This window comes from Spermophilus citellus (genome assembly GCF_964194105.1).
Source record: "Spermophilus citellus genome assembly, chromosome: 2".
NCBI classification, from domain to species: domain Eukaryota; kingdom Metazoa; phylum Chordata; class Mammalia; order Rodentia; family Sciuridae; genus Spermophilus; species Spermophilus citellus.
The window spans coordinates 127,730,224-127,757,346 of NC_138183.1; the positions used below are offsets into that span (position 1 = coordinate 127,730,224).

At 38.5% G+C, this 27,123-nt stretch overlaps 1 protein-coding gene across 4 annotated transcripts in view; it reads left to right on the plus strand.

The window, feature by feature from the left end:
* SNX19 (sorting nexin 19) overlaps nucleotides 1-23,016 on the plus strand; it is a 43,655-nt gene extending 20,639 nt beyond the window's left edge. For 3 of the 4 annotated variants that reach the window (XM_081260608.1, XM_081260605.1, XM_081260607.1), the window contains 3 exons: nucleotides 14,172-14,356; nucleotides 15,207-15,294; nucleotides 16,459-23,016. In XM_081260608.1, the coding sequence (XP_081116734.1) occupies nucleotides 14,172-14,356; nucleotides 15,207-15,294; nucleotides 16,459-16,591 (406 nt within the window). In that variant the 3' untranslated portion in view covers nucleotides 16,592-23,016. The remainder of the gene's footprint in view (nucleotides 1-14,171; nucleotides 14,357-15,206; nucleotides 15,295-16,458) is intronic. The other variant, XM_081260606.1, reaches the window with a different exon arrangement.
* The last annotated feature ends 4,107 nt before the right edge of the window (nucleotides 23,017-27,123 follow it).

A 27,123-nucleotide genomic window follows, 5' to 3' on the forward strand; every position in this document is an offset into this window, starting at 1 on the left:
GTCAGTCAGATCTGAATCTAAATCCTACCTTTAGGTTTAGTATCTGTGACTTGAACAGATCACTTAATCTGCCTTTGCCACAGTTAACTCTCTGATGGGAATAACAGTACCTTTCTCATGAAGTTGTTTAGGGAATAAGAGATAATAAATGTTAGAGAGGCTTTATAAAGAGGAAAGTATGTATGGAGCTAGACCTTTTGAGACAGGTATCAATTAGAATGACTTGGGATGAATAATATTCCAGACACTGAAATACTTTTAAAGGATAATGTCTCTATTTAAAATAAAAGATAACCTTTAAGCATGTTTTGAATATTTTTAGCCATGCTCTCAGAAAAAGAATCTATGTGTCATGTCGACATTGTTTTTGTTTTAAATGTATCACAGAAAATGGAGCAAATTGTGTTTTATGCATTTATTAATATGTCAAAATGAACCTCGTTATTATGTATGACTATAATGCACTAATAAAAACAATAAATACACAAAACACACATTAAAAATTAAATAAAATTGTCACAGGAAGACTTGCCCAGCTACTAGGTGGAAATGAGTACAAGAATTCTCCCTATAGGCACCAGGTGGCACTGCAGGTTAAATAATACCCATTCCTTCTCTGAGGGAGACCTATTTTGCAATTATAGGTCACTTGCTCTGATGGTGATGATATCCAAGCCATGCTGCATCTTGCATCATGATTCAGAGGCCATCAGTCCACCCACTCCATAGTGCCAATGACTTTTAGACAAGCCAAGTTGCTTTTTTCTTTCACCCTTTACTCTGTTCAGATGGGTCTTCAACATTTTCTTCTTTCTCTGAGCAATGTATACTGCCAGAAGTTGTCCCTTTGAGTGAATTCTATCCCTTAAGAATTCAGTGCTAGAAGATGTTCTTTCAGAATAGAATGAACCAGTCTGTGAAGATGATGAGACCAGCTGGACATCTAAGTGGAAAGAATCTTGTCAATTCTGTATAAGCTAGTTTGTCCTATACTAAAGGACTTTTTGGAGAGTTAGTGCCAGATTGCCCTGATATTAGGAATCTTATGCCTGTTATGTAAGCAAGGGATTTCTTGTTACTTGCAGCCATGAAACCATTTGGCTCTTATTAACTTGGTTTTAGAGAAGCAATTACATGTTTATGCTCAGTTTTGTTTTTGTTTTGAGGTGCTGGAGATAGAACCTAGGGCCTTATGCATGGTAGGCAAGTGTTTTACCTCTGGCCTTAGAGTCTTCACCAAATGTCTTATTTAGGAATAGACCTATTTGAAACTGGAGCAAGGATAGAGTAAGGGTGAACTGGTGGGAGATATACTTTAGTCCAGCTCTAATGTAATACCAGCATCAAAGGAGTTCTCAACAGGGAATTTAGCCCTCATGGGAGGGCAGCTTGCCATATAAATGCAGTGTCAAGATAAGTCCCTGGACCTCTTTCCCCTATGGTTTATTTTTCCTCTTTTTTCTATTCTTTTTCTTTCTTTTTTTTTTCAATGTTATCTATTAACCATATTTTCTAATCACACAGTTGGTACCCCCAAAATTCTTACTATGCAGAGATTCTAGAGTTGCCACCTCTCTGTCCTTATGTCCTTAGTATCAGGATAGATAGCCTTCTAGCTTGGAAAGGTTTTGAAATTCAAACTGCAGAGAGGAAACTGGAAACAAATATCTTCAGATAATTCTTCCATACAGATGATTCTGTTCATTATAGTCACTTTCCTTCTCCTTCACACCATCTCGAGCATTTTTCCTGCTTCTTTATCTTGGACATCTGCTTCTCTTGTATATCCTTTGTTTTCAAGGCTGTTCTTTTCCAGCCTCCTCTGTTACCTCTAATATCAATAGAAATTTGGAGGTCAGCCCCTTATGAGTCGAGAGTACATAATTACTTAGCACTTCTCCCCCTACCACTATTTCCCTTCCCATCCTTGTCTCCTGTGGTGGTAGTTCTATGCCCAGAGCAGAGCATGGAGCTCTCCCTGTGAGGTAAAGTCACCATGAACAACAGGGGCTCTGGTTGTCAGGACAACACTAAATCACTGTCTTCTCTTCTCCTTTGTGTCTTGCCTTTCTTCCTGGTGTTCCAGCCATCAAGGACTTTATACCCTCTCCTTGCCCTTTCCCCTCTAGCAGACTCAATTTTCTTCTGAATGGGTGGCCACTTTAATTACCTTCCCCTTCTCCAGGCCACCTCCCTGCCCTTGCCCTGGAAAGGCAGGGTCAGAATAACTACCTGGGGACTGAGAATCAGCCAGGATTACAGTTCACATGAGGCCAAGGAGAGGAAGCAGACATTTTGAATCCAATTTCTACAATGAAAGTTTCACTGTATAAAACATACAGGTCAGGTTTAGGAAGGAAAGTTTATTACACAAATTTAGTATGCCCCTGAAGACTTTTAAATAACTTTTTTTATGTGCCATACCATCTTGCTATCAATGCACTATGTTCCAGCTCAGAGAAAATCAGGGCTGACACACTTTACAATTAACATGGAAAAGAACTGAATACCCATGAACTGAATACTCATACCATACCTTTCCAAGTAGAAGGCTATCTATTCCTGATACTTTACACCCTCTGAATACTCATATCATACCTTCCAAGTAGAAGGCTATGTATCCTGATACTTTACACTCTCTCCTTGCCCTTTCAGAGAGGTGGCAACTCCAAAATCTCTGCATAATAAGAACTTTGGCATTACCCAGGGCCTTTTTCCAGTTTTATTTACTCATTACCAAATTGTTCATTGTTCCTGTTATTTACTTCCCTGGGCCTGCCAGGAGAGGAGTAAGCAATTTTACAAGGAGAAAACTCAAGCATAAATGCCTAAGGATGCTGCTATCATTTAGTTCCTTTGGCCTAGTAGAATTTTTTTAAGAGAATTTAGAGGATTCTTTTGATCTGTTGCATGCACAAACACACAAGCAATTTCAAAAAGGCTTTCATTTGTCTTACTTGATTTTGATGATAACTTCATGAAGAAAGCACAATAAGAATTAGCCCATTTTTTAAATAAGGGAGCCAGAATTCAGTTCATTCAACTTGTCAGTGGTGAAGGAATAATTTATATTCTAGATGACAAAAGACAAGGCTCAAAGGTGTTTGTGGCTTTTCCATGCTAATTGTAAAGTCTATCAGCCCTAATTTTCTCTGATCTGGACTGTAGTGCATTGATAGCAAGATGGTATGGCACAGAAAAAAGGTTATTTAAAAGTCTTCAGGGACATACTAGATTTGTGCAGTAAACTTTTAAATTGGAATCCCAAGGGTGTCACTCAAATCTAAACAAATATTTAGAGATCTCCCTTTGTAATTAATCATATTTATCCCAAGAACACAGAATCTTCAAATGTCTCCCTTTTTTTTTATTGTTGGTTGTTCAAAACATTACATAGTTCTTGACATATCATATTTCACATTTTGATTCAAGTGGGTTATGAACTCCCATTTTTACCCCGTATACAGATTGCAGAATCACATCAGTTACACTTCCATTGATTTACATATTGCCATACTAGAGTCTGTTGTATTCTGCTGCCTTTCCCATCCTCTACTTTCCCCCCTCCCCTCCCCTCCCCTCCCCTCTTCTCTCTCTACCCCCTCTACTGTAATTCATTTCTCCCCCTCCCTTTTATTCTGTATTTGTTAGAAAGGTAGCTTGACCTTTGATTTTGGTCTTTTTCCCCACATCCTGCTATGGTCTTTCTTCTTTTCTTCTAACTTGTTTCAAATAATGGTTTGGAATCAATTGGATAATGTTCCATCCATTAGAGTCACCTTCCAAAATACAAGTGTGACTTATAGTCAACATAACCTCCTTTGCTTTTGCTTGACTTTCATTCTCTTCTGTCCTCTAGACCTGTTTGCCAGGAAAACCAACAAAAACATAGGCTGCTGGTAGCTGTCTCTCTTCTCTAGGATTTATAGTGTGCCAGAAAGGAAGCATGACTGACCCACTCCCTTGCCTTCCACCTCTCTTTGCTTCCAGAGGAATGCATAACTAGGTGTGAATTGCCTATTACATGGATTACTCATAATGAATTCTTCATTCTAGGTCAGCTGACTTACTACCCAGCATACTCTTTAAAACATTCACCCTGCAGCTGGTGGATTGGCCCACAGTTTAGTATTATTATTAGCTTAAACAAAGATCATTAGTAAAGAATCTAAAGTTTATTGTGAAATCTTTATATAAATACATATGAATGCCAAACACAAAGTATTTGCATCTTGTCCATAGTCTTTTAAATCTACCATTGTCCTCATTCATAAACATTAATAATTGAGATCACTTTTTTTCTGATTTAAAAACTGAGATTTTTTAAAAAGTGATTTAAAAAAAAAAAACCCAAATTTGTACCTTTGGCAGTTTAATATCCAGTTGGAAGTGAAAACTTAACAAGAAATTCTAGTGTAAACTTGAGGCTTCAAAAAGAACTGTCTGTGTGAGTCTGAAGGGATCAAGTAATCAATTGTGAGGGGCCCCAAAAAGGCTTACAGAGCAGATGACATCAGAAAAGCACTTAAAGATTGAGGAGATATTAGAGTGGCTATTATCACAAATAAATAAATAAACAACAACAACAAAAAAAAAACATTTGCTGGTGGAGGATATAGAGAAAGAAGTAGTCTTATATGCTATTGATGCCATTATATATGCTATAATGGCTGTAACTAATTTATATAAATTAGTTATATAAATTTATATAAATTTATATAAATTTATATTAACTAATTTATATAAATTAGTTACAGCCATTATAGAGGTTTGGAGGTTCCTCAAAAAACAAAATATAGAACTATCATGTGATCCAGCTACCCCACTCCTGGGGATATCTACAAAATAGATGAAATCAGCATTATAAAGAAATAGTTGCATGCCTGTGTTCATTACAGCACTATTTCAATATCTAAGATATGGGATCAATCTAGGTGCCCATCAACAGATGAAAGGATTTTAGAAAATGTGGTATATATATGCAATGGAGTATTATTCAGCCATAAGGAAGAATTTAATCCTATCATTTACAGCAAAATGAATGGAACTAGAGGACATTATGTTAAGTGAAATAAGTCAGCCATAGAAAGACAGTACTGCATACTATCTCTCATATGTAGAAGCTAAAACAGTTGACCTGAAAGTAGAATAATGATTACTAGAGATTGGGAAGTGTGTCAGGGGAGGGTGGAAAACAAGTTGGATTTGATAAGTGCATGCTATCAGCGTGTATGGAAATACCACTGAACCCCCAATAATATTATGTACAATATTAACGTATGTTAATAACTTCTAAAAGTGAAGGGTATTTACAGTAGACATTGAGGAATAGAGCATTCAAGGCAGAACAATGGTAGAACAATATATCTGTGGTACTAAAGAAGTTAGGTATGCTTAGGAATATACAGTGTGTAAAAAGACTATCTGAAGATAACACTGTAGGGTTTAATGTGATTAAACTGATTCATTTAGAGCCCTGTGAGTCATTGAAGAATATAGCACCTGTCCCCCATTTGATGGGAAACAATTTACAGAACATTAGTGACAATGTGATCACATTTGCAATTTAGAAAAAAATCACTTAAATAATGCTGTAGAGGATTCATTAGCAATAAAGCTGGGGCCAAGGAGACTCCAGACTCCAAAGAGAGTCCAACTGAGGAATAGTAGAAAGAATATGCTCTGCAGGAGACCCTTCAGTCCAATGAAAAGGGAATAGTGGAAGCCAATTTTAGATAATGTTAAAAACTAGAAATTGTGGAAAATAGCTGATTCAGAAAGGAAAGCAAAGGTGGACAAAAAGGTACTAAAATTCCCAGGAGAACATAGAGAATGAGATTTAAAAAATACTGCTTTATATATTATAGTAACAAAAGAACATAAAATTTTAACCCCAGAAGTATCCCTGAAACTTTTGGAACAGGATGATTCATTCAGTAAATACTTAATGATTTATTGTGTGATTGGCACTAATGCAGAAGGAGATATCAGAATGAGTTAAGTCAGATTACTACCCTTAAAACCTTACAGTCTTATTCTTTTGATACTTATAAGGTGCTCAACCAATATATGTTTAATAAATGAATAAACAAATTAAACACATGATTCCAATGAGGAAAAAAAAAAGAATCAGTACCAAGTGAAACCAGGATAGTTAACTAAGATCAGATTGTAAATTAACATACATTAAAAAATAGAGAGGGACACATAGAGTAGCACAGATAAGAATGGAGTCTGGTAAACTTAAACTCAGAAGGAACTGAAGTTGTAGATAAATATTAGGGGGAAAGACTTTTTTAAAAAGAGCAACAGCAACAGTAACAACTACAAAAGGTAAATTGCTTGGGATACATGAGAAAGCATTCATTCAACAAAAAACGAATTAGTCTATTATTTGCTAGGCTATTTAATTTCTGCTTTAGTTTGGTTTTGTGTTTTTTTGTTGTTGTTTGGTTTGGTTTGGTTTTTTGTTTGTTAAGGAGAAGGTTCTAACAAGAATTAAATAAGCATGATTAAAGTAGAATTGAAGACTAAAATAGGAATGAAAATAATAAGAGAGCATTTAATGTGTTTTCCAGTTCATGTACCGGGCCTAAATAAATTTTATTTCATGAAACTGAAAGAATTTATATTTATAAATAAGATCATTGAGAGGCATTGCTAGAAATGGTTTGGTATTAAACAAACATCTTGCCTTTTAAAAAATGGATAAAGGTTGTGAACCCTGACATTTATCTCTGGAAATTTCTGAAGCAGATTAGGAAATAGATCTTTTTTACACACTCAGGAAAGGCAATAACAAGCTCTAGAAAGCAGTATGGAGTGTGTCCTGCCTGATTTAGAATCGTTTGTGTCTTTGATGGGATTATGAGGCCTTTAAATGAAAGGACTACAATGATAGTTACATTTTTTATGGATTTCAACAAGCTTTTGCCATAAGATGTGTATAGACAAAATTGACATGTGTGACATAGACTATAATAGTACTTTTAAGTGATTAGTGGCTAGTTGAGCTGTTTTTAAATTGATGTCAAACTGGAAAGAAATGTCTAATGATAGAACATTGCTCTTGCTTTTATCTTGTTCAGTTTTTTTCATTAGTAGCTTTGAAAGTAACTCTAATCTTAGAGAAATAATTTATATTCTAGATGACAAAAGACAAGATTCAAAAATATTTTGAATGATAATCTAAAACCACAGAATGAAATTTGGTTAAAACAAACGTTATAAACCAGAATTCACATTTTTTTAATTACACAAATAAAGAGTGCAAGATAGGCATAAACAAGGGACATGTGAATTTTTTTAAAAAAAATTTAAGTATCTGGACTTAGGGTTTTAGTTGACTGCAAATCCAGTATGAGTCAGTATTTTTTTGTATATGTCAAAAAGCCAGCACAGCACAGTCTTAGATGTCTTAATAGAAGAATATCATCTAGATCAAGGAGAGCACTAATCTCCTTTGCCCTTGCTGGTCAGGTCACATCTCAGGGCTGTATAGTTCTGGGTGCTCTAGTTTAAGAGAGAAAAAAACAAAGCAGAATCCACCCAGAGGGTGGAACCAGGATGAGGAATGATTCATTTCTCTCTTACATTCATCAAACATTTACTGAGTATCTACTGGGTGCCCAACTCTGAGGTTGGCAGAATCAAGGGTGTATAAGTTGTAGAAGAAATTTAAGAGATACATAATAGATGAATTTAGAAATGCAAAGTTCTGTCTTATGGAGAGATTTGATCTACCATCTGTTAACTCCACATGATGGAACTACTAGGACTAATGACTATAATTCACAAGGAAGTGGATTTGGGTTCCCAATATTTAAGAAACATTTCTACGGAACTGTAGTTATCTTTTTCAGAAATTTGGAAACTTCCCAGTGTCACACTCTAATGGGTGGCAAAAGTAGGATAGAAGTACAAGCTTTGGGATTCACAAGCCAGAGCCCTTGTCTGTGCCTCAATATTTACAGAGGGAATTTCTGCTTTGGAGGAGATTAGATAGATAACCTCTAAGCCTTCTTCCAACTCTCAAGTTGTGTCTATAAGCCACTTGATATGAAATGCTCTTTATTGGTTCTCAGTGTTTACATGTATAGAATTGGTGAATTTGGAAAAAATAATCTCTAAGGTTCAATAAATGATTTCTTGAAGTTGTTTCTTTGAATAAGAATCTTCAAATTTATAATGCATATTAGTCTCACAACTATGACTTATACATTACTAATCAAAATCAAAAAATGCTTGTTCCTGGATATAAAAGTATAGAACTCAGATTTTTTAAATTGTGGTGGTCAGGCAGGGTTAAGTTCTTCTCTTGGTGGACATGTTTCAAAGAGGTGGATCCATGATTTAAAACATGAAAGCAAAGATCCAAGAAGAAATTGTGAATATTCTGTGAGCCATTTTAGATGTCACAATAGTTATTTGGAGAAAGAAGCTGGAGTTCCATATCCTCGGAGTTTATTTCCTCCTCATTCTTCTACACAGAGCAGGAAAGGATGGTGACCTAGATACACAGTCAGAGGGCAGCAATGTTGAACTTTCTCAGACACAGCTGAGTAACTTGGGTCTGGCTGGTTATGGGACCCAGAAGTCTAGGACTAAGAGGTGACAACAGGAACTGTCTGTAAATACAAGGGGCCATGGCAGGAAGACAGAGGCCTGGGAAAGGAATAGAGGGAAGAAAAGTAACTTTTATCAGGTGTGAAATTGACAAAAACAATTTGTTTAATGGGAAATGCCCTAAATCCACACTATCTCCCCCTCAAGACCTGCTTTTTCTCCTACCCTATAGATTGGGGCTCCTAAGTGGATGAGCCAATACTCAAAGTAATATGCAAGACCAGGGGTACGGATCACAATGTTTATGGTGTATACCATTGTAAACCTTTTATAGGGTACTTGGGTGGGTGGAGGTGGCCAGTGTTTCCAGGAAACTAAAAATGTGTCTTGGGCTTGTTCTCCCTTCTCTCAGAACTCCTAATCCTTTATACTATATTAGTGTTTTCCAGACTTTTTTTGAAAACTTCAATCCAGAGTAAGAAATAAATTTGACTTTGAATCCTGTCATGAATACATGCATAAGTACAGCCATGTACATGGATATACGTCCACACATATCTGAGATACACACACACACACACACACACACATACATGTAATTCTCATATATTTTCTATTCTAATCTGTTTGTATTTCGATTTCTTAAAATGTTACCACAAGTAACTTCCAATCATGTCCACAATTTGAGGAATATTGTTGTATAACTACAGAGTTTAAAATGTCTGTAAAAGTACCCTGATACATGGATCCAAAAGACCCTACACTGAAGGCAGTGATTCTCAGATGATGCCATTTCATTCTCAGGAGACACGTAGCAATGTCTGGAGATATTTTTGACTTTCACAGCTAGCATCTACTTAGGAGTCTAGAGGAGAAGGGGTGCACTAAACATTTTACAATGCATAGAACAGCCCCCGACTCCACAACAAAGAATTAGCAGTTCAAAGCATCCATAGTACCAAGATCAAAAACCCTGTTACAGGGATCATAAAATGAGTCAACACTTGTAATCTACTGTAGGTCTATTTGGAATAATAGAAGCTGTCCATAAACACAAGAAGGAGCCATTCAAGATCAGTTTTAACCTCCTCATCCTTTTCTGTCTCTTTTTCTTTAAATTGTAGTTGTTAGCTTAGGATGAAGTTTGAGCATAACAACCTTTGGGTTTTCTCTGAGGTTCAACCCAGTGAATAAATATGCCATCAGGAATGAACTTGTCATTTTCTTTCATTGAGAATGCACCAGATATTTTTTTGACTATTGATAGGTTTTCTATTTTATGATTCACTATTTTCCCAGTCTCTTTCCTATTAAACCATTTATTCAGGTCCCTTCCTCACTTAGTCATGGCAGCACACTTGAAAAGAAGAGAAGTAAATTTGGCTAACTGGATTAGACATCATCTTTAGAGTGTTCTCCCATTACTTATGAAATTTGATTCTGCTATTTTGATGGAAAATGACCTTCTGCTAACCTTGAAGTGTCATCATAAGCCCTGCTGTTAAACTGTCTCATTTTTAGCCACTGGTTCATTCATTCCTCTATCTATAGCTATTTCAGACCAGTTTTCCTTGAGCATGGAGGAGACATGCATTCCTGGTGTGATAGCAAGCCTTCATCCTCCACATCCTCCTTCTGTGCCTGATACAAGAGAGACTCTTAAATGTCTTTGGCAGCCTGTTGCTTTTTGACGTGTTATTGGTTATTTCTGGGCCCCCTAATAAGACTGCCATATGCTCTACATCTTTCAGAGACGGCCTGACATAAAAGACCTGGTTTTCCCCTTCTTTTCTTTGGATAAAGATAAAATGCATGACAGATATCTCTCTAAATCAAATATCAAAACTGGAATAGTGATGGAAAATAAAACCAATGCTATTTGAGGTTATTATCTACCATATTTATTTTAGCATATTTACCTCATGCATCTTGAATTACATAAACAACAACATTTGTATTTAGTAAATGACTTATTATAAGTAATTTGTAATAAACAGTGGGAAGGACACATGTGTGTATCCACCTTGAAATTTTAGATTTCTATACAAACAGATTCCAAAAATTGATATTGAAAAGCTACTGTGGTGCATCAGTTTCATCCCTTTTGCTTTAAGAGTGCTATAGGGACACAGATCTGTTTTTTATCTTCCTACTCCTATGCTAAAAATATAAAGACAATGTGTGGACTAGAAAGATGAAGGGAGGTAACAAGGAAGGGTCAAGGGATCAGTCTCTCTTCTAACACTCCTATGCCTAATCTGTTTGTTCTCTCTGCTCTTGCTCAATTTCTAAGCAAACCCCATAGGACTAAGGAAGTTGATAAAGTTAGATAAAGAAATGATGGTATGTATGGTGCTTCACTTTAGAGCAGAACGATAGAATAAAATACAGGTATGGACACGAGAGAAGAGATTCTACCCTCTTTGTTGTTAGCAAGCACCTATTGGCATTCAGTCCTATGTAGGTGTCAGACAAGGCTAATTATACAGATCCCTGTATCTAGCCATTTATAACTTTAGAAAAGTATCATGTGTAATAATAAAACATGTCTTAGAATTGGATTACGGCTCACAAATTTTAGCAGTTGTATTAAATGAGGAGCAGAGGTAGTTGTGATTTTCTTGATTTGGGCTTTGTGGTTTTTCTTTCTAGACTGGAGTGTCTGGTTTTCAGGATAATATACCAGCCCTCATAAGTGCTGTGCATTTTGTACACAAGAAAGAGTTGTTGCCCTTAGCCTTCTACACATGCTGCCTGGGACTCAGCCCAGTGTCTCAGAGAAAGTTTTGCTTTCTGAGAGGAGAAGAAAGAGGATAAAAGGCCTGGGCAAGAAAATTCTGGAAAGAGGGTGAATGTTTAAATCTCATGTAGTGCAAGCATGTAGTCTGTAAGGTATGGAAAAGAGTAAGGAAAGCTGGCACGCAGAAGCCCCTTGTCAACAGAAGCCACTTTGTAACCTCTGTACCTTTTGTAAACCTAAAGTTTGTTTTATTTCTGCCAATTTGTGTGAGTCTTATTTCGTACATTCCTAGGGCCAACTTTCAGGGCCTTCTGTTGACCAGCTCTGGGCTTCAAGTTTGAAGTCCTTGACAGTGCCTTTCTTCTGTTAGCAGTTGGCATTTTACTTGGAGGTTTCAGTTCTCTTTGTGGTTAGTTGTCCCAGTTAACTCCCACAAATTCATTTAACTTACTGATTCATCATTATCATTGGATGCTTGATTTTACCTTTTCAGACTTTGATGCTTCTTTCCAATATTCCCACTTAGAGTTTGATAAGTTGTCTTATAAATTTGTATAAATTCACCATTTTGCCACATACTAAAATTCATCGTGCACTCAACATATGTGCACAAGATGCCAAATCACTATAGAAGGAGAATAAAAAGGAAATCCTTGCTATAATGCAGTGCAAGGTCCTGTCCCCACCAGGTGATACCAATTCAAAAGAATCCTGCTCCTATCTTGTAAGGCATGCCCAAAAGATGACTGATGCCCAGATTAGCTGTTGTATAATGTGCTTAGTCTAGGAAGGAATGGATAGATGCTGAGATACCTTTGAAGAGTTTGAATCACAGGCATTTTTGGCAGAGTGGCTTATTATTTGCATATGTGAATGTGAAGCATAGTTAGAACTAATTCTGTCTGAATGTGTCTTATTCTTTGATTCTCCAGGCTTCTCAAAGATTTTGATTAGCAAGACTTTGTCTCTGTCTCACAGATCTCTTAGATGACATCCTAGTACATATTGTTCACTTCCATGAAAGGCACAGAAGTGTATGTGGCTTGAGGTGAAGAAGGGAGTCCTTGGGTCACTTGATCCTCTGCAGAGAACTTAATCAGGTCATCACAACCTCCTCCCTCTGGTGACCCTCTTCTATAAACAGGAACAGGAATTCTTGCCACTGGATCCCTCTCATCAGGAGGCTTAGGCTTGCTGAATGAAAAGCCCTGTGAAAAGGAGATGTAGCCCTAATAATAACAGACACGATCGTGATGGCTATTTTGGGTTAGAGCAGCTTTGTGCCGCTCTTGATCTCCATCGATGTCTGCCATTCCTGCCCTGCTATTACCTTTCAGACTTCCTATTCTTAGAATCATTTGTGAGCCCTGAGCTTGGGGGATTGCAGCCCCCAGGACTGGAATGCCCAGCTTGAGCGGAATGCAGACTGTCTGGCAGAGTGGAGGTTAAATAAAGTTTCCCTTGGCAGCCCCCTCTGCTCTTGGACGTGTTACAAGTAATTTGGGTATAGGAGCAATGGTGTGAGCTGCCATGTGGTATGGTCCCAAACAGACTTCTGGACGTGAATAGAAGTGGTAGAAGGTCCATCCATGACCAGCTTAGCTATGCCAGCCTCTAACCAGGTCTACTAAGGAGACCTTGACAGTCTTAAACCTCAGCTAGTGATTATGTCACTCTGAAAAAAAATACAGGAACAAATAATGTTGAGACAACTTCCAGGTTTTTAGTTAAACTTTGGATTTGGTATATGGAAGAAAAAAGGGGAAGTAATTATTATGCTGAAAACAGTTGTCAGTTAACATACGTTTTTGAGCATAAAATATTTTGGGAAATTTTTATGAAGTAGGAGACACAGAACTCTTGTGCCACTTACAATGGAGTTGAAGAAGCAAAGATATAAACAAATGAGAAATCATTCATACTCTAAAGTAAAATATTAGCTCCAAACTTGTGATCCAGCACTAAGGACTAGAAGAGGTCTCAGCAGGAAGAGAGCACCTCTTCCTGGAGGAGGTACAACTAAACAAGGAGTGTTAAAGTGGCAGACTTCTGTTACTTGAGAGGAGAGGGCAGGTATAGAAACTCCTCAAAATAGGTCATAGGGACTTGAAGACCAACTGGACATGCCAGGGTGACAAGAAAGAAGGTTAAGGGTTTGTTGTGTGAAAATCACAAAACCCTTAACTCTGAAGGCTGTGTGTACAGGTTACTTAGAAGGTTCTAATGATTCCTACTGGAAAGGTTAGATGCAACCTTAACTCAAGATTGAGGCCCTTTTAGTGTTTGTTCTATAAAACCCTTGTACAACATGTGGCTCAGAGTGAATCAGTAAATAACACTATTATTGTTACTCAACTTCAAATTCTTAATCCCCATTGTTGAATTGGCTTGGTTTTGATTTTGAGCATTGGTTGTGACTTTGCTTTGTCCTATTCTAATTGTTCACATGACTTATTCTATTTTAGTCCACTGGGGATACTATAAAAAATGCTATAAACTGAGTGGCTTATAAACAACTAAGTATATTTCATACAGTTCTGAAGGCTGGAAAGTTCAAGATCAAGGCACTAACAAATTTTATATCTTGCAAAGACCCACTTCCTGATTCGTAGACTGCCGTCTTCCCCTGTGTCCTCACATGATCTCTTGGGCCTCTTTTATAAGGGCATGAATCACATCATGAGGGCTCTTCCTCCATGACCTAATCACTTCACAGAGTCCTCACCTCCTAATACCATCTCATTGAGGGTTAGGATTTCAATATTTTAATCTAGGAGGGAGATATAAACATCCAGTTTATTGTCTTGCTGCACCATTTTTTTTTTCCCCTGGGTTAATCTGAGATTTCTTTTCTTTTGTATCATAGGTGGCTAGAAGTGCAGGTAGCTAATCTCACATGTCCACAGCACTGGGTGCAGTACCTCCGGCTTCTTCGGGAGTCCATCTGGCCTGGTGGAGTTCTTCCCAAGTTTCCGCGGCCTGTAAGGACTCAGGAACAGAAGGTGGCTACTGAGAAGCAAGCTTTGCAGAGCCTGATGGGAGTCCTGCCAGGTAATTGGATAAAGAGATTGATTATATTGAGAGCTCTTTTCCTCCCATCCTGCTTTGCCACCATTGCCCCACATCCTTCCCCATTTTCAGAAGAGCTCTGAACATAGCTAGACTCAAAAACCTATTGATCCCCCTACCCACCCATTTTGCCAACTAATAGGAAAATGGTCATGGCTGGGATTCTTTTAGTCCTCACTTAGGTGATAACAAAACAGTGAAATGGATCACTATGGCCACACCCTAAATATTAGGGGAGAATCCTGTAGGTATTTGGGTTCATAATCCTTGGGCAGGTCTAAGGCAGCTGTGCCCTTCCCACCAGATGAAAACTTGGTTTTCTGCCAATTCATGGCATCTTGGGACCGGGGAAGAACATGATATGTCCTACAAAAACTTAGACTTCATAAATTGAGCCCTTAATAGTAAGTAGAGACAAAACCCAAGAAAGTCTTTTTCTTCCTTTATGTTATTTTAAAGGCCAGGAAAGGCAGCTTGTCACCTGTGGCTGTGGTAACTAGATGACAGTGGTGAATGCAACTCTGGACAGTCTGTTTTATTTACCCTTATTTATCTCTTCTCCAACCTAAACCATTACCTCATAAGTAATACCTGTTCTTTTGTGGCAGGTTACAAAATTATTTCTTGAGGCCTATTTTTATTTAGGCACCTAACTGAAGAAACTTATTTTTCTTGACTTTAGTTTAGAAAATTTTGGTTTAACTACATGGTTTAGAGGTATGCCAAAATTACTGAATCTTTTTAAGATGGCAGAGATCCTGGGGAGACAATCTCCTTAGATCCTAAGACTTCAGTAGTAACCAAAAATTCCATCTTTTTTTTTTCACACTAGATTATTTAATAGAAATCCTAGGGGTGAACAAATGCCAGTTGAGCTGGAGTCTAGTCTTGGAGTCATTACAGCAGCCACTCATCAACAGGTAGGCTAAAACATGTGTACCCAGTATCAACACAGATAAGGCTGTCTGTGGTCCCAGAGGTATGCAGGGTTTCTAAAGCCCACATTGAGAATGGAATTCTAGACCTGCTATGGACCTGACTGCAAAGTCTACGTCCAGGTTCCATATACATTAAGTAAAATCCAGACTTCTGAGCAGGTCATTTCATGGTAGTAAGTGACTATGGGACCAGCCCCCATTTGTATTTGGAAGAACTCAGCACAGAACTCCATATGAGCTGCTAAAACCCTGTTCCAGGCTCGTCCAGTGTGCTTAACAGTTCTTTCCACCATCTGCCAGCCATGTTAACACTGCAAGAACATACCTTGGCCTATGCATTATAAGCCACATATGATTTTTATTAATTTTTATTGGTGCTTTATAATTATACATAATAGTTGGATGTGAGGGCAATCTGGCTACTACATCTATTACCCCATTGATTTTCAGAGTTGATTAGGCAATCTGGCTGGTGAGGCAGGCATTCCCTTCCTTCATCACTGCTCCCTGTGCATTCTTCCAGAAGCTGGACACTTAGTAAAGAAGATAACCTTCTCCTAAGAGGAAGTCCATTCTTCAGTCAAGGGCGTATGAGTAGCTGTGCTCCCCCTTAGAATTTTTAACATAGAATTATAGATTTTTAACATAGAATCCTAGCCTCACTGCAAAACTTGACCAGTGTTGAGATTAGGGGTTGTCTCTGCTTAATATGAAATAGATGAGATTGTGTCTTTCAACTGCCACTCCTCAAGAGTCCTGACTTTGTCTCACTGTCTATAAGGTAGCCTATAAATCTGTAGTTATTAATCTTAAGAAGAAGCAGTAGTTAGTAATGTGATATCATAGGGATTTTCCCTTATAGTTCTTCAGAATAGTCTTATGTGCTAATGTAAAAAGAAGTGGCAATTTATAAAATCTAGTCTCAAGTATTGTTATTGCCATTATTATGGTTGTAGCTTTTAGTAATTCAACAAACACTTATTAGTAGTTCAGTAAACATCTTGGGAGACACTTTATCAAAATGCTGCAGTTTAAAGTTATCAGTAACGGGTGAAGGGGGAAGCTAAAATAAATGTCACAAATAGGATCTTATGTTTCTTGACTGAGCCAGATTCTTCTCTAAGTTCTTTTATCCATTTGTTTCAGACATTTGATTTACTGCCTTGGAGACATCATCATAGAATTCTTGAATCTCAGTGCATCTGATGAGGAATCTGCCTCAAACACTTCTGCCTCAGATACCCCAGGCATCCCCAAGAGGATGGGAGTCTCCTCTTAGCTAGGGGTTATTCACATGATCTTCACAGATTAAGAAAGGAGACTTAGCCACCCAGAGACCAGTCAGGATGCCTGGACCTCAGGAATCACCTTACAAGGCCTAGGTTTCAGTGGCTCAATTCTCCTGAGTCCCACTCCATTTGTAGCAGGTGACAAGGATGTATATGTACAATTGCATGCATATTCATGTCCATGGCTTTTTTTTTTTTTTTTTTTTTTGTGGTGTTTGTATTGTTGCTCGTGGTAGATCCTGTGTACTTTGGAGAAGGAAGCTGTGAAGTAGAGGAATGAGCCCCTTTTGCTTCTCCTTTTGCCCTCCTCCCTAAGACTGCCAGAAATCTGATCCTGTACATACATGTGCCCAATCCACACATGATCAAGATCTGGAAAGAATAAGAAAAAACTATAGCCAGATATCCTTGGAAGAGAAAACAATCTTCTGAGCTCTCTGTTCCCACCTGGAAACTAAAAATTCATTCAGGGCCACTCTTGAAAGCCAGATTCCCTGGTCCTACCTAGTTACCTAACAATTCTAAAAGAAGAGGGAAGGAAAATATTTCTTAAGGGACTTCTCACTCATTGGCTGTTGTCCAGCACAGCAGCCTAATGGAGGGTGCTGTGAATGCTGCTCCCTTGGGTGGCCACACTTTTCCTCTCCAGAAGGTTTCAAAGCAAACTGCCAGAACTTCTGGTAAATCCACCCCACCCTTCACACCCTTTCCTGAAAGGGATTTGCAACACAGATTTTATTTATTAGCTTTCCTCCCAACCCCCTGCCCAAAAGCCATTGAGTTATTAGATTTGTGACCTTCCTTCTGTCTTCAACAAAATCACATGGGAAATTATATATATATTCAGCCTCAGTGTTTCCAAAGAGAAGGGAAAGTACTTGCTCCATGATTGGGGATGCCCAGAAACCCAGAGAGTAGAGAGTTCTTCCTTCATACATCTTTAGCAGAAAGTTTTTACTCTGAAGAGATAATATTAGCATACTTGCAGGAATTAATGATCTAGTTAGTCTTTAAGAACCAAGCAATGAGGACAGGTTCTCCAGCAGATTGTAGTGTCCACTAGAGAGATGGAACAGTTCAAAGGAATTGCCGGTAGAAAAGGGACCATATGGAGTTACAAGGAAAGTGCCGCTCATTCAGTGTGCATGAATATCTGGTGAAAAAAAGTTTCCAGGGTGCCACCAGGAGATCATGGCTAACCCCTCAGCCCTTTAGCATCACACCTGCCTCTTTGTACCCTGTTTTCACTGAACCATGAAATCTTCTTACTGGGAGAAAAAGAGTCTTTAAGGATTAGACCAATTAGAATGGGGTGAGGCATCAAGAACCAACATCCATCAGGGTTCTTGTAGACTTTGAAGTAGGTAATGAGCACACAATTAAAGTTGTTCATAGAAAAAAGTTGTGAAACCATGTTACTTTTTACCTCCTTTGGTGGCTCCTAACCGTAGTTATGTTATGATGTAATGGAAAGGCTTAGGTATGCTACTCTTGCCAAAGGGCAAGGAAATGAATGAGATAATCATTCGTGACCCCTTCTGGCCTTAAGGTTGATTATGACAGTAACTTGACTTTAAAGTTCTGGAAGCATCTTCCACCCTAGACTTTCACAACAGGGTAGCTTGTGGAATTGCAGGGGTCTGGCAGGACACTTTAAAGCTGATCCTGTGACTCTTTCAGTAAAGACCATTCTACTTTGGTGAGGTGGAGATGGGTAGCCTTCTTTCCCCATACTTTCCCCTCATGTGTACCTACCCTTCTTTCCCCATACTTTCCCCTCATGTGTATCTGCAGACTTAGATTGCTTTAAATTCACTATTGGTTCTGGCTCAGATGCAGCACAAAGTTGGTGGATGATAACCTGACACACCATAAAATTCCTATAACAGTGAATTCTAAGGAATCTTTGACACTTCCATCCCATAAAACTTGCTTGCATTTCATGTTATATAAGAGATCCCACCCATGCTCCACCTGCCCCTAAAAGATAAGCTATCCTCACAGTCCATTGGAAGGAAATGGGTTAGCCTAGACAAAAAGCTTGTCAGTCCACCTCTGATCCTAAATACATAACCACTATAATACACTATACTAAGCTGTCTTTTATGTTACAGAGAAAAATAAAATCAAATTTTCATTTTTAAGAAGTCTATAACATAAGAGCTAGCAAACTTGTTTGTTTGTTAGTTTGCTTTAGAGGAGGAAAAGTTTATTTTGGCTTCCAGTTTCTGAAGTCTCCTTCCACAGATGGCTGACTCCACAGCTCTAAGCCACGGTGAGGCAGAACATCACAGCAGAAGGGCATGACAGAAGAAAGCAGAAGCTAGCAAAATTTTTCTTTAAGGGGCTAGAGAGTAAATATTTCAGCCTTCATGGCTATCTGGTCTCTATTACTTAGCTCTTCCATTGTAGTGTGCAGACAGCCATCGACAATTCACAAACAAATAAGTGTAGCTGTGTTCCAGTAAAATTTGACTTACAAAAACAGGTAGCTGACCAGATTTGACCCATGAATTATAATTTGCAGAGCCTTGGTCTAGCAAGTTAGAATAATTCTTATCAAACTTCCACATGGCTGCAATTCATTCACCTGGGATCTTGGGAAAATGTAAGTTTTGATTGATTTGTTTGGAATGAGGCCTAGTAAACATACTAGTGCTATGCTATAAAAATGTCCATGACATGATTATCTCACCCCTTCACTGGGTGAGGAAGCAGTTGGAGATGCCGGTCTTCAGGAACCCATTCAGCCAAGCTACCCTGGCAAGCCTCAGTTTCCACAGACCCTCAGCACCTGCTGTTTATCCCTTGCAGTGGAGCAAGATGTGTTTTCCCATTATGAAGAGAAGAAGGTTAGTCAACTCTTCTGGATAGGAAAGGGGACAGGAACCAGGGAAGGAGTGGTAATTGGGAAGGAAGGGAAACCATGATGCTTTTGTAGTTTAAGGCCCAACTGGGAAAGCTCTGCCATGACTTGGCCCCTCTGTTTCCTTTCCACTGGAAATGCCAGAAATCATAGGGCAGTTTTGGCTCACACTGCTTTTGTGGATAAGAGAATGAAATCATTGAGGGGTGAATTTGAGCACACAAATGTCCATCACTTGAGAGAGATGGATACACACAAACAGGATTTCTCAGGAAAAAAGCAGTGAGGGAGACATTGCCCCAAACATAATGTCCTCACCCTGAACCTCACCTGTGTGTGTGTGTGTGTGTGTGTGTGTGTGTGTGTACACACACACACATATCTAAACCAAAAAGAATATCTAGGTATCAAGCAAGAAACAAGTGAAACTCATTAAGTGAAGCTTTTTCAGGATGTGGCTCAGTGGCAGCAGTGAAGGAAACAGACACAGCTCTGAAATGGCTGAGAAAACATGGACACCAACAGTCACCTTAGCAGATACACTGAGCTATTCTCAGACTTGCTGAGCCTTTTGCTGTCTCCCTCTCACTTCTTACCAGTCTCTGGTCTGAAAGTCCATTTTGACACTGTTTTCTTGGAAGTGAAAACAAGCATGTAACAGGATGCAGAGAACTGGCTTGATATCTGACAACTAGACTTCTCTACATGTCTTTACTTTTCAGACTTCACTTGCAAATGCTTCTGTAGGAGTCACTAGCAGTTACTGGGTTGGGAGGGAAGAATAAAAGAACAAGAGAAGGCACAGTATCTAGATTCAAACTTAGACAACATGTGACATTTTCTGTGCTTTTTATCCTAAAGTAGATCCCTTTGTTACTAGCCAGTATTGGTTAGGTAATGAAAACTAATTTTAGCATCAAAGTGTTATAATGATTAAGAAGGTAAGTGTGTGGTTCATATATATAAATCATCCACACTTTGGCTTGTTTTTTCTTCTGCTTACATCATGTCACCACTGCACCCAGTTATTATAAACAAAGGAGGGTTGTTATGATTACTTCTAGAAACTTGGATTGACTCCTGAGGATAAAGACCAAGCTAGATAAACACCAAAGTCTCTGATTGCAGATAAAGAGACTAACATGTCCACAGAAGCTATGACTTGTGTCTCAGGTCAAATTGGATTTGGTGACCAATAAGCACAGATAATCAACCCTCTTGCCTGTCGCCCCTGCTGAGGAATAATTCTTCTCCAGTTGTTATTTAAAATATTAACCATGAATCTTGCCATGAGGGAGAAGACACCTTAATAAGGGAGGAAACCTCTTTTGAAGTTCATGGCCTTTACAAATATTGCTCATATGAAGTCCAACTTCATAAAGTGATAGCAAGTCAGTTCCTTTCCAGCTGCATATGGTTGTACTCAAAAGAGCCTTATGTTACTGAGGAATGCAAATGATTCAAGAACAGTGAAGGCATCTTCCATTAAGGCTTCATGAGTTTCTGAGTCACATAGGTTTGGTTGTCAGACTTTTTCATGGGGAAGAATCCATTATAGAGATTATCATTTTTTGATGGCAACAAACACATTTTGTATCTCTTTTACTCCTATTATATCCCTATGCCTCCCCAACCTTTCTCCCCCCTCTTTCTCTCTGTGAGATACACACACACATATATACACATACATACATACATATGTATGTATATATATATAATTGTGTGTGTGTGTGTGTGTGTGTGTGTGTGTATATATATATATAAAATGCTGAATTAAAGCAGAAGGGCAGTAACAACAATATATATTATACACACACACATATATGAATGATGTAAAACCAGGCTTTGCTTATTTAAGAGGTAAAATATGTGAATAAATACAATGGAAAAAATTGCTATGGATCTAAGATGGCAGCCGGGACAACAGAGTGACAAATTTTCATCTTTAGGAACTTAGTATACTATCTTTATTTCACAGCAAGTATCAAATGAAAGAAGTTTATTCTTTTATTTTCCATGCCAAAACAGTACTGGTTCTCATCTAAGTATGTGGGCCATAAGGTTTAAAAAAAAAAAAAAAAGCTTTTTAAAAAATTGTGTCTCCATTTGAAAATGGTTTTAAAAATCATTCAGTCATAAAAATAGCCAACATCCCTGCTGATTCCACAGCCCTTTCCCCCAACTGCACCTACTTTTCATCTAAGATCAGGAGTAAACCAAATATCTGCCTAAAGAAAATAATATCAACTTCTTCCTGCCTCAGACACAAATCTGCAAGGAATACAATTACTATGAAGAGAAAATCAACACAACTTTCCCTTCCCCCTGCTATTTGAATTCTTTAAAATTATCCTCGAGTTCCTTTAAAAGTCTATTTCTCAGTTTGCCTAAGCCATGTATGTATAAGATACCACAAAGAAAACTCTGTTCAAAGTTTGTAGTAAATGTGAAGAAAAGGAAGGATAGCATAGAGTATATGCTGACTTCCCCACCACATTTGCAACTATTTGCACAAACCTGACAGATCAAAATGAGTCAGCTTGTGGTTAGAATGAGAAGGAAGCCAAGACCTCTGGTTACAATGCTGCTTTATGGCAATAAAATCACCTGTTGTTTCTGTCTGAAGAATAATTGTCAGTCCATTGATGGAAAAGAAGGAACAGACAGAGGAGTGAGTTCAGTCTGAGAATCAAAACTATTATTTATTTTATAAAAAGGAGAATCTCTAGACAACTTAGTGTTTGGGTCATATATTAGTTTAAAGTATGCCTGCATAAGAAGAATTGCATCTGTTGTGGAATGAAGTTCATGCCTCATGCCGGTGCACATTTGCACAACATATGATGTGAGATAGTCTCTAGAGCCAAGATTGGTTCTGTATCCACCCTGGGGCAGGTTGGTTAGTCTCCAGTGTAAACCTCCTTGGGATTAACCACTTATTCCAGTGGAGAGCACTGGATAATTAATACCAGATCTGTCCCAGACAGCTTTGTATATCTTCATATGAGTGAGGACCCAAAGTTTCCTTTTCAGTGGCTCGGTTTGGATGGGGTAAAGAAATCTGTTGTTACAATGTTTAAAAGCAAAGCTATATCCATATACATGTGTGTATCTTGCATAGATATGATCTTGGGAGTAGCAGATGGTGTATATAAGGAAGAGCTTGTCTGGAAAGTTAAGTGGGGAATAAGTTTGCACATATGAATACAGCAATAATATCTGTAGCATTTCTGATTGCAAGAGCAAGATTATGTCTTTTTAGCAATCTAGAAAGGATAGAGGCAAGAGCTTGTGTTTCAGCATGCTCTGCATCTTGAGGTTTTGGAAATGGAAATGTGCCTACTATTGGGGGTGGGGGCAGGGATGACCTGAGTTATTTATAGGATTAAGGTTTCTGTGGATCTTTTCCAAGTGATGGAAATTTTCTTCGTTTAGTCTTTTTCATACAACCATTCTTGAACCTATAGGTTGCTTCACGCAATTGCTTCTCTATATTCATTTCTGAAACCCTTATATTAAAAACGAGAGCAGAAAATGACCTTAAAAAACTGTTCGTATCTCTATCATTCCTCCTTTTCTTGTACAGTGCCCAAATTATTTTCTCTTTATCCCTAATTTTTCCTCAACTTATCAGTCTAAGTGGGTAATTTGGCCCACAAGTCTATCTTTTTGATAGTAAATTAATATTGGCATCAACTTAACTTTATGGGTAAGCCTTAATTGTATTTCCTGAACTTGACTCCATAGTTGTTATTCTGTGAGAAACATTGGCCCAATCTCCATCTGTGCAATCAGAATAGCCATCAAGCCTGAGATTTTGATAAATTATTCATATGTTGCTCACTATTCACACTAGAAAATTTAGCCATACAGATATCTTCCTTGATTCTAAGTTCAGATTCTGAGTTTCAAATAGTCTAGTGACTTGAATTTTCTATTGCAAATATGTTGTAAAAACAGCTCAGACACTGGAAAATATAGCAACTTCTAGAAACACTGATAAAGCCACTTCCCCCGGATAACTTCTATACTTTCAACTTCCTAGAGAAACTTTCTAAATACTGTGAAAATGCTGATTAATTAGAGCTCAGATTGTGTGGGGAGGGGAAATATGTGCAAAACAAAGGAAGAAAAACTGTCATTAATTGGATCTCTTCATTCTATGTACCTGCTTCCTACCTTCAGTGATAGACAATATGTAATAAGCTCCTTTAAAAAATTTGTTTAAAAACTTGTTTAAAAATGTAAATAAGTTCATCTTAAAAGTCAGCACAAATTGGTTGGCAAGTACACAACTGTCTTCACTGAGTGACAGTCCAATTTCCATCTAATCTGCCCATACATAATGCCTATTGCCTCTGTTTTTCTGCTGGCCTATAAACTCTTTGCAGGCAGATTATCTTGTTTATTGTTATCTCTCCACCATTTAGTGCCCAACCAGGCTTAGTTTTCTCCTTATACAGTCTCTCACATCACAAATTTCCCAGAGCCTTGGCCAATTTCTCCATCCTGTGCACATGGTAATGATGCTAGTGATAGACTCTGCATAGTTGCTTGGTCTATAGAAGAAGTTGGCAAGCTTCTTGTGTCAGTGAGCAACATTTTTCTTTCCTTCTGGTAAACTTGGAATCCTAATCACTATCTGACAATTTTCTTTCCATCTTCTTGTACACCATAGAACCTGAAGAACCCTCCTGACTAAACCAGAGAGAGCAAGAACACACAGTTCTTGAGCTCTTGTCTCCCCGAGACTTTGCCTTTGCTAGGAAAATATACCAACAGAAGATAGGTTGCTTAACCTCAACCTGCAAAGAAGGGGGTTCCTGGAGCTTCAGCTGCCTCTATCTAAAATTTGCAAAGCTCCAAGACTGTTGCCACAGTAACCAGCGAGCTCCTGCTTCTAATGCCTTTGACACAGCTTGTCTAATCCGAGGTGGAAATGTCCCCAGAAACAGACCCCAGGCTGGCAGCTCTTAACTGTGACCCACCTCATAAGCACATATCCGGCAAAAGCCTCTTGGTTGCTGGGGTGAATCAGTCTCTGATCACCACAGGAAGAATCTGATGAACTCCAAGGGTGCTGCTCTTTTTTTCACTTGCAGACAGACCCTCCAGCCACATCTCTTGGTGAAAGTGTTCATCTTGTGTGGTTTGTAATGCTGAGTTAAAGTGGAAGGGGGCAGTAACAACAAAGGGTGTGAATTTTCTTCCTGTTCTCAGGGCAGCTTCTCAGCAAACAATGTTAAAAAATGAAGGGGAGTATTAGGTCTGCCCTTGGGGAATTTGTAGACATTTAATGGCTATAATTGATTGTTTCAGCTCACAGATGCACCCACCACTGTAAGAGAATGCTGATTTCACTCTTACAGCACCTCTTGCTGTAGGAAAACAGGCGATTAATAGTATCCCGAGACTTAGATCATGTCTATTTAACTCTTCAGGCAATTCAAAGGCAGAGATGCTCATTTTATGCTTTGGAATTGTCACGATATGTCCTGTGACTTCTACTCACTCCAACTTCTGCCCCCCATCGCTGCCAAAGGAAAGCAATGAAATGGAAAGGCACATTTATCTGACTTGAGAGGAGCTGGCTTCTAGTCAAGGGTCCTAGAGACCTTGGACCAATCTCCTCCTTACCTACCTGGACTTCAGTATGTTCAATACAGTGTTGGATGAGACCATAGATATGACCCCATCCAGCTTGACAACATCTGTAGAGAGCAGGAATTGTCAGGTCTGGGCCAGTTTTGGGAAGGATAATGATGCTCTCTGAATGCTCATCATAAAAATGAATAATTACATTTCATCTTTACTTTTATCTCAGCAGGAATTTTCTTCATCTTCGCTTGGATCTGTCTAAATTTAAGGGAGGAAGCAAGGATAACAAAGGGGAGAGATGGAAAGAAATAAGGGAATATTATTCTTCCTGACAGGAATATCCTTGGCTTTCTCTGGACTCCTTAGATAAACAGTTCCTATCTTATCCTATGTTTTCCTTCTTTGAACTTAGCAAAATCAAGTCAATTCAGGATGTCATACATATTTAAAGAGTAAACTACATCATCAAATTTTCATGGAGTCCAAGGATCTATGTTCATGTCCAATTAGCCTTTCCCAGTAGTGTTGATGGTATTGATCATTAAAGGATCCACTTTTAATTTTCCATTTTCTGGAGTATTTTCCATTGGCCATCTTGTTTTATCCTTTCATTATTCTAAGGAATATACTTACATGAATTTAAATCTTGACCATCATTTTAAAGGTCATTTGGAGAGTTACCCCACATCCTCATTTTACTGAAAAGAAATAGGACAGAATTTGTCTTTGGCCAAGCTCATTTTCTCACTGTATTGGAAGGCCACAGCACAGTGATTGAGAACTTAATGACTCTGCCTACACACAACCAGGGAGAAATCCAATTCTGCTACCTTTGTATCCTTCGGAAAATGGAGTAAACCTTCTGTGCCTTAGTTTCCTCATTCATTAAACAAAAATAAGAATAGGGCTCACCTCTCAGAGAATGGTCAGACAAGGGAGCTGCAAGTTGATGTATTTAGAAACAATTTCTAGCACACAATACATAATACATGTTTATGACAAAACCAGAACTAGAACCAGAATCTTCCAACTTCTAACTTAGTGACATTTCTGTACCCTACACCAATACTGTCCCTAATACACAGATAGGAACCTGAGTCTACAGTGTTGCAGTGAAAAGCCCATCCAAATTCTTTCTGTTCAGTGGGTCTTGCACCAAACTCCTCTGGTGCACACTGTCCTCCATAGTCCTGAATAGGTGTCAACACGCTTAAGTTTTTTTAAATGTATAAGCCCAGCACTATTTTCCAATACTACTGTCAGTCTGAAGCAGTCTCTCCCAATCCTCTGGGGAAAGGGTCTTCTACTCATGGGTCTTAGGAGATAAAAAGACTTAGGGTGATTCCTTGCTATGGGCACACACTTGTTATTACCTCCAGATCTTATGTTGTGTGTCCACTGGAATGATCCTCAATGCCAGACCATTTGAATTGACCATTTATCATCCCCTGAGTGCTAGTCTTGTTTTTGCACCTTCATTGTGTACTTCCTGAGAAGACAGACTATGTTGTATGTTGGTTTCTAACCCTCTAGAGCTCTTAATGAGATGCTCAGAAAATAATAAGTACACAAATATTTCTGGGTTTGTGAATTAATTGTGTGATAGACTGCTGATGGCCTCCCAGAGTGGTTAACAGTGGTCCCACCTACTAGTTCCAAGTTCAGGGGGAACAAAGAACTTATCTAGATGCACTCAACACCATCATTCCAGACCAAGGGGAGAAGTGATCTCTCTGCACTCACACCAGGTTATCTGCTACTAAGCCTCAGAACCTGTAGAACCTAAGCTCCATGTAATGTGCTGGAACCAAACACAACCTTGTTCTACAGTTAAAAACAAGTGAAAGTCATCTGCCAGGGTCACTTGGCACCAAAGCTCTAAGACAGAAGGGGCTCTGGTTAAAGGGCAGCTCAAATCCAGGCATTAAAATAACCTGAATGGTGTCATTTTCTGATCAAATTCCTTTCCCTGTCGGGTTTGTGATTTTTGAGCCTGAGAATGTCCTTCATGTCTCAGGCTTCTCTGCTGTCACACTGGTCTCAGGCCTGGAATGTGAC